General features: G+C 32.8%; 1 protein-coding gene across 4 annotated transcripts in view; it reads left to right on the top strand.

The window, feature by feature from the left end:
• Window positions 1-9206, top strand: part of ZCCHC7 (zinc finger CCHC-type containing 7) — a 228910-nt gene that overhangs the window by 198150 nt on the left and 21554 nt on the right. For all 4 annotated transcript variants that reach the window (XM_070519172.1, XM_014861146.3, XM_014861147.3 and 1 more), the window contains one exon: window positions 1-2. This exon is cut by the window's left edge and continues 34 nt beyond it. In XM_070519172.1, the coding sequence (XP_070375273.1) occupies window positions 1-2 (2 nt within the window). The remainder of the gene's footprint in view (window positions 3-9206) is intronic.

Raw genomic sequence — 9206 nt, 5'->3', positions numbered from 1 at the left:
CGGTGAGTAGAAACACCTTTTTTTAATTTTCCCCAAGACCTAGGCTATTTACCCTTCTCTGAACTGCTGACCATAAAATATAGACAAGCATCTTCTACTGGAAGATAATAAACATCTGAAGAGTTTTTGCACTGAGAAAGCAATAATATACTTTTTCTCTTCTCCCCTACCCACTACGCTATCCTTTATCCTCCTGTTCTTAAAAGATTTTGATTATTTTTTATTATTCACATCATTTTAGTGATTACATCATGGTATCTCTCAATCTGGACTATATTCATTAAATTAAAGGAAAAAAGTTTGCTAGGAACCATAAAAAAATAATAGTAATCCAGTGTCTTTAAAACGTTGTATTATCTACAGTCCATAAGCATACAGTCCACAATATCTACCATTATCATTTTTCTGGCTTTACTGAAATATTTACACGTTTTTTAATGAAGCTAGAAAAAGCTTAGTGCATCTTTCATATAGAACAATTCAGCTGTCATATCCTTAAGCCCCTCTTGACTGATTCAAAGTATATAAATATCTGCTTAATACCATTCAAGTTATTCCATTTTCTGGTTTCTTTTTATTGTGATTTTAGGCTAAATAGAAGCAGAAAACTGTTTACTATGGAATCAGTTGGCTATTTCTCAGTATTATGAAGTCAGTTTATTTTTAATATTCAGCTTAATTTCAATAATTCATCATAACCCTACTAAAAATTTCTTTTAATGTATTAACTATGTTGTGCTGAGCAACAGACAATAAAAATTGTTCTTTTAATTACGCAGGTGTGTAATTAAAAGCTGTTGCTTAAAGTAAGTATTTAAAAGTTGTTGTTTATAGGAAGGCAAGTGATAAAAATGGGAAGGATAAAGTTTTTACAAAATGTATCTTCTTACCGCTCTCCTCTTATGGAAATAAAAAATAAGCCAACAAGTAGACTCAAACTACCAGTGTGTCTTGTCACAGGCCCAGGAAGCAAAAAATAATATCAGATGGTTTGTTTTCACATTTTGTTATCGCTGATTGATTTATTTAAAGATTCTCAGCAGAAAGCTATAATTCCTCAACTGTCCCTCAATCCCAAATTGGGTTTTGTTAAAATCTTCAGTGTTATACCAAATGTATATATACACCCATATGTTATACATGTATGTTACAGATGTAACTCATATGGATACCTTAGGTTTGTGTTTATGTAGCAATTTTTTTTATCTTAACACACCATGGTGAAATACCTATAGCCTAAACTTGATTAGAACCCAATCATAGATTGTACTTTTCAAGATCATAATCACTCTTTCTAACTGTTTAACAATTTTTTTATCGCTGTTTGTATTAAGTAATAGCCTAACAGATTTGACCTTGAATTTCTTTTCCCTTTACTCCTAAGTTAGAGAATTCCAATCCTGAAAACTTGAAGTATGGGAAGCACCATTTTAAAGCTACTCTTCGTTATTTACACCTATGTTGTTTGATCTAACTGCTCTTTCATATAACTGACATAGAAAGATAGAAACTGGTATTTAGTATAACAGAAGCATTTGAAAGTTTGTTTAATATTGTAGCTTTTGAAAAACATAAATTGTAAAAAGAATAACTAGGGGAAAAATCAATGAAAACAAAACAAATCTGCCTTTTAGGGAATAACAATACATTCTATCTACAGGTATAACAAAATCACTTTGAAAAAAATCCATTTGTCTCAATCTGGAATCCTGATTAATTTTTAGAAATATTGAAGTAACTATCACAATCCATAATTAGCAAGTTTAAAATAATAATTAGCAATTAAGAGTGAGTTTACTATACAAGTGTAAATGCAAAACTAGTGTATTTATAAACACATATATCAATCTATTTAAAATAAAAGAATTAAATAAGTATGTGTATAGGCGATCTCCAAATATGTGCAATTAAGCAGTATTTAATCTTGAATAAAAGCAAGATGCGTGGTGAGTTTCGTCATCTTCAGCTCCTTTTCTAGGCGATGGACTGCCATCTATTGACTCACAGTAGCCTTCACACATGACTGTGGTGTCAATCAGAGCAATGACCCAGTAATGAAGCCTATGCTAGAATTGCTGTTATGCTACTGTATATTTAAACCAGTCTTCTTAAAACTCTGGATATTTCTACACTTGATCTACAAAAAGTGTCTGTTTCTTACCCAAAATGAACTCTGCTTTTCACAGGAGAAATTGATTGGTTGGTATATCCAGTTTGTAAATATTTACATTTGAGAACTTTTCAGTTGCTTTTATCTGTCTCTGAATCAGTAAGACTAGAAGGACATTTACAGAGCAACCTGGAGTTGAGCAGCTACAATGTAAGGTTTATCCAGGAATAACTTCCTTTAAAAAACAAGGTCTGTGGATTAAACAGAGTATTGTTTCTCAAACACATAAAAAAGGTGATGAAGTTGATTGGTATAAATGGACTTGTGAAATGTTCCAAGTCAAAAATTCCTTAACACATTCTGAAGTAAGAAGAAAATTAAAGAGAAATGTTCACTGTTTTTGGCAACTTTATGAGAGATCAGATAAAGGCTCCTTAACAACTTATATCTGAATAGAATAGCTTTTTAACCAAGCTTGACTAGACTTCACTACATTAATAAAAACTAAGACTGTCATTCTAAAGGGTGCATACTAATAAAACTCGAAGACACTACAGATACATAGATAGATAGATAGATGTATATAAAAATGCATATTGTAACAACCATTTGGCTATGTCATTTTTCTTGACATATTTTAATGGCTGTAAAATTATGGCATATAATTTAGTGACTTTAGATAATACTAATTTGGAGACATACATGGAAAAAAGAAAAAATAAGATTTTTATTTAGCAATTAAATAATTTCCCCAAATAGTTATTGTTTTTACTTCCTTCAAAAATGTTTAGAAAGTTTTTAAAATCTTCAGTAGTATAGCACTGTTCTTGTATTTTAATTTCTGTTATATTTTCAGATTTTGGTAAAGCTTGACTTTGAATATTCCTTTTCATCTTTCAGATAACTCATTCTAGATAAAATTTTCCCTCCTTTAACTATTCAAGAAGGAAAGTCCCTTCCTCCATCCCCCGTCATTTCGAGCCTCGTTTATATTAAAAATCCTGGGCCAAAATGGCCACCAACAGAGTTTTACAACCAACAGAATTTTTAACTAGTAGAGGCTATAATTTGACCTGCTTTGGACATTTTGTTAATCTTGTTTTTAGGCTATTTACCTAAAAAGGTAAGCAGGAGTTTGCTATTTTGGGGCTGTTCGTGTTAAGAATCTAAAAGGACAATACATCTTTTATGTTTCATTCCATGCTTGGCTTTCTTTGTGTGCATTGTTAGAATGTGTTACAACCTACTACCTTTTTTTTTAAATAGAAGTTTAAACAGGAAACAAATGTAACCTCTTTGGAAGAATTACATTTTAAATGTTTCTTTCTCTATAATGTTTGGAGTACCTATAATTGACACCTTGAAAAGTAAAATACTTAACTGCCAGGAGAACGGGGAGGAGTAGTTTCCTCACCTTCCTGTCTAGCCTTGGAAGGCTTATGACTAGTTTACTGATAATCAATAGTAGACTTACCTGAACTAGTTGAATGGTAGAGTGTATCTTAAGAACCATAATTAACAATATCATTTCCTTTTGCAACTCACTTTTCTCTCCTTACTGGAAACATCAATTTAGAAATAGGTCTTCTGGGTTTTCACGGTGTGGAAATGAGAGTTTTACACTGAATGAGAATGTTACTGTGTAAAGCATCCTATGCCATACCACCGAGTAGGTAACCCTAAATGTCAACATTTAAATTTAACCTTAGAACTCCATCTTAAAGTCCAGAAGGAAGGAAGAAGAAAGGAGGGTTTGGTTGTGAGGCCACAGCTATACAGCAGTCTCTGTCCTGGAACTGGGCTGTAAGATAGGATGGGGAGCAATTTTCTCACTGCTTAACGCTAAAATGGAATGTTTCTTAATAACTTAAAATGGGAAATAAAGAGTTTGAAAAAGTCAGCCTCAAAAGCCAGAGTCCTTTCTTTTCATAGAAGAAAATACCTCTCTCTCTCGATTGGGTGTCTATTGGGAACCCTGACTCTCCCTGAGAACTCCTTGGCTATATAAGCAGAACTGCAATACCCGCAAGAACCCCATCCACACAGTAGATAGCAAGTGATAGGTCTTACTTTTTTCATGTGTGTGTTTTTTTAAGAAAATAGAACTGGTTACCTATTGTGTTTTAAAATGTTAAACAACTCCAAATAGACTGAGAACTAGGCCTCACTCTATTTTGGAATTATTTAAATCAGCTTTTTCTTTGTACCGTTTTTTTTTTTGAGGCCTGGCATACAGATTATCATAAACTAACAGTTTGTACTAAAGTTCATTTTGGAAGCTCTTATTTTGGTAGTTCAATTCACTTTGCCAACTTTCTCAAGAACCGGGAGTCCTTTTGTTTAAATAGTAGTTTTCTTCCCTCTGTATCTGGTGTTGCTATTTCAGTGTTTTGATTGGTTAAGTGTTGCTATTGAGATGTTACATCCCTGTCAAGTTTTCAGAGGTTTGGTTTTTGCTAGAAATGCCTTTAATACTAAAACACTCCTGAGATGAGCGTAGTGGTGCCCTGATGCTCCCTAGGGCGCAGGACTCTCGGAGCCCGCAGGGCCGCCTTTCCTCTGCTGGGCTGCAAGGTCAATCAGAGTGCTTGAGGTTTCCAGTCACCTGGTGTCTGAATACAGAGAGTTTTCCAAATAAGCATTGATGACTTACTTTCTAATTCTCCACCTGTGATAACAGAGCTAGAGATACATTTGGACAGTGACCAGAATTTTTAAAGATTTTTCAAATGGAGAATTTATGTGAATACTTTTATATTTATTTAAATACTCACCTTGTTCTTAAAGAATTTAGTGTCGGCATTTTGCTAGTAATTTTTACTTCACTCTTACTATGTTTTGAATTTAGGATAAAAAAATAATTACCAGCTTTACAGAGTAGATCAACTGAATTTTTTTTTTTAACCTTCATTTCACTGGCATGTTGGACCACATTTTTCCAGAACTTATCATTGGAAGCAATTGGAAAATAAAATTTCAAAGCAGATGAAACCTGGAATTATCAATCTCAATAAATGAGATTCATTTAAAAATAAATACAATTTGCCAAATCATCAAAAAGCAATTTTCTAAAGCGTCTGTAAAAGGAAGGGGGAAAAAGTGAGTACTGTGAGTTACAAATGCATGTGTTATTTTTCCTCTCACAGTTTCCTCAGACAGTTAGATATTGTATGTACACAAACTGATTTTTGAATGGAAGTAGAATAAAATTGTTTAGATTTGGGTATAATTTATTTCTATTTATTGAAGCACATCAGAAAACCTTCATATTTTCTTCTTTTCAAAGAAATATTGAGGTGTCATCCTCTTCAGAAAGAATTCCCAGCTTGATTGATTTTCAGTATTTTAATGCAAAAATTAATTTATTTTAAATAGGAAATCAATATGGCATATTTTGAGTAGGATTTTTTTCTTGTGTTGATATATATTTAAATAATATCAAATGCTTTATGGCAATAATTCTAATGCAGATTTAAGTGTTTCAAATAATCAATGAAAAGTATGCAGCATTCACGCAGCTTAGGAAAGGTTCAGTATAAATGTTTTAGCCTAGAAGCAGCTGTGTTTTTTGCCATCTTCTAAATATTTTTAATGTCCTAATCACCTGTCATTGTGATTTCAGTTCATTTTTTAGGTAATACGTGTTGCTCGGTAATACACTAATTGCATCTGAAGCTCTATTATAAATAGTAACTTCCCTGTGCTTTTTTTGTCTGCTCTTTAGTAGCTGGGGCAAAGACTATGACATTTAGGACTTACATAAATTATACGGGCTTCAAGTTTTTCTTCATTTTAAAAAATTTAAAGAAATACTGGTCATGATCTTCATTTTCGTATCTGTTAACAAATGTTTCTCTTGAGGATGATAAAAAAAAGAATTCTCTCTCCCCTAGGTATGTTTACCTTTACTTACAAGGGATTATAGTTAGTTATCATAGGGCAATTTCTTCTTGATACTTAAATTTTGTGATAATTAAATTCCATTTCTAAGTCTTTATAATTTTAATATATATAACATTTTTACGATCTTTTCTTTCTTTTCCTTAAAAAACACATGCATTATTCATAAAATCCCAAAGAAAACTATGCTGGGTTTTTTTTTTTTACTTGCAACTCTATTCTCTGATATAGTGCCCCAATGTGACAAAAATGAATAGAAGCAGGTAGCCTGAGAATTTTCAAAATTCATACATTTGAACATTGCACAGTATCTGGCTCTGTAATAAATTTTAGTTTAAAAATCTGAAATGTGGACTGATGCCTATTCTTTGTCATGTTAACTACACATAAAGAGCATAGAGGTATTATGTAGAAGAATAATTTTAGCATATTTGGTTATTTTTCATATGTACTTTGAACAGGTGACTCATGCCTTTCCTTAAATAAATATATTCCAGGTGACTAAGCTTGTTATAATCTTCTCTGAATATTTCAGTGCAAGAATAAAAGTAGATAAAGTATACTGGACCAATGATATTTGTATTAAACATGTCTTTCAGTAGTCATGCATGTGAATGACATGGTAGATTACAGTAATTCCTAACAGGTCTTAAGTATTTAGGAATCACTTAGTTACTCACAGTCATGATCAACCATAACCTTTAAGGGTTTTGGTCAATCATTTGAGTAATCTGCAGGGAAAAGCTCCTGAAGGAACCCCTTGACTTGTTGACATGAACAATCTCTCTGAATTAGTGTTATATTTTCTGTTACAGTATAAATTGCAGTAGTAAACTTAAGTTGAATTAAGTTTAACGTTTTAAGAGCAAAATCTTTTAAATGACTTAAAGTTAATGAATTATTGATAAAGTCAGTCAGATTTTAGACTTGAAATTCTTTTGCCATTTGATCCCACATAGCAGAAAGTCATGAGAGTTATATATTAGTGGTTTGTAAGTTTTTCCTTCTGCCGATGTTGAGCTCAGCAGTGGTCCTCCAAGTCCAACAACTGTGGTTTTTTAGAAATACCAAAAATATTACATGAAGAAAAATAGTACATGTATAGACAGCATTTAACCAGAAAAAAAATTTTTTATTATCTTTGGTATTAAAATAGACCTTCACCTTGATTTGTGTACCAATAAACTGGTAGATCACATTTCAAAAAGAAGTATTATTCCACAGGAATGTTCAGAAATCCATATTAGTTTTGTAAAAAGAATTCACACGTGTGAATCAATTGGTAATAAAGCTACCCCATTATTTTCATTCCCTTTTTCAGAAATCATATAGAACTGAATCTATTAGTTAGATAAGGTCATCTTTATAACTTTGTAATATGTCCATGTGTTTACCCATTTTACATAAATATTGTTCTTTTACCTATTTGTGGATTACCCCACATTTCTTTTCAGTTAAGGGAACTAGGTTTTGGATTGTTCCTTAACTTTGTTTATACAGTAAAATTTTAATTTTCTCTTTCTTGAATCTCTTGCATTTTCTTTATTTGTAGTTATGCCACATTTTCTTCTCATTTTACTGAAGTCCATAGAAAAACATGCTATAAAATTGGACTGGAGGGGCAGACTTAGTTCTAAGGAAATTACTAGGGGATGATTTTTATTATAACACAGGGAAAAGAATGCCAGCTTTGGGATCAGACATTGGTTCAAATTCTGGCTCTTTCATCTACTAGATGTGCAAACGTAGTTAAAATATTTAGCTTCCAAGATCCTCAGTTTCTTCATCTGAAAAATGGGGGCAGTGCCTTCTAGAGTTGTTGTAAGTATGCAGTGAGATGATAAATGTACAGTACTTACCACACTACCTGGCACATGGCCCATATTCAACACTGTGACCTCCAAATCGTAGACCATATGCAGACAACCATACACAGACACCCATACACAGACATCCATGCACAGACACCCAGACACAGACACCCAGACACAGACACCCAGACACAGACATCCATGTACAGACACCCAGACACAGACGTCCATACACACATACCTCACAGCTGTAGACATGGCTTCTGTATTAATAGCCCAAACTCAAGTTATTGTAGTGTCTTTTAAGAAGACTGTTGTTTGCCTAAGATAAGATTCGTAATGACCTCTTTACTCTCTGTCTCCTAAAAATGTTTCCTTCTTATAATTATGGAAACTAAAATACTTACAAGCAGTGTCTTTTGTTAACAAAATTATATACCTCAGTTTTCATTTTCTAATTAGTTATGCCTGTCGTCTTGTCTAGAAATGTGAGTAACTTTTAATTAAATATAGCAAACTTAAATTATTTTCTTAATTTGATTTACCTAAAAATCACTATAAAGACATTTAAGAGCAGATCACAGAAATATTTAGGCTACTTCCTCTCCTAATGAAAATGACTATATAAACTATGTACCATATAAAGCTAAGATGATGTCATTTTGAAAAATACATGTTAATAAATGTATATTTCTTAAGTGGTAACTTCAGTGTCATCTGTATATAGTTATCGTAAGCAAATGAAATTACATAAATCTTTGCTTCCTTTATAAATGATGAGAATAATATGAAATTAAATAATTCTCACACTCCAATTTTAATACTTTCTGCTAGGGGTTGGGACGTTTTTATGTTAATCAGGTGAGGAATGAAACTAAATAGGATGTCAGTTTTCTGCACTTCAGGTAAACCTGCTTCATGCCTTTACATGACTGATGCCAGAAACCAGACTGATTTCACAGCAAAATGTGGAGGTGTAAGAGCTTGTCAGTTGTTTTGCAGACTCCCACCTGTATTCTCATATAGGTCCAGCCAAAAAGGCAGTACAAAATTCAGCACTTTCTCAGCGCAAGTGATTTGTATTCTTTCAAACAGCATTCTTATTCCATGTTCGTTCTTTAAGACAAGCAAGAGCTAAGATGGAGCGTGTTGTAAAAGCAAAAAAGCATTACTTCCCCCTTTAAACAGGTCCTTACAACTGTGGAATTCCCTGCCTTTGTGACTGATGGTTAAGAGTACTGCAGTAGAAGAAGCAGAGTTCGGATGCAGGGAAGGGGAGTGCTGTGTGTTGTAAGTCTTAGAGTTATGGTAGCAATGAAAATCTTGAGGTTTACTTAGATCCCCTGTGTGTTAGCTAATAAATATAATAAAGCTGCGGTTCTGTT

The sequence above is a fragment of the Equus asinus genome, chromosome 10 (genome assembly GCF_041296235.1).
Source record: "Equus asinus isolate D_3611 breed Donkey chromosome 10, EquAss-T2T_v2, whole genome shotgun sequence".
In the NCBI taxonomy this organism is placed as follows: domain Eukaryota; kingdom Metazoa; phylum Chordata; class Mammalia; order Perissodactyla; family Equidae; genus Equus; species Equus asinus.
This window is presented reverse-complemented; position numbering and strand designations above follow the sequence as displayed.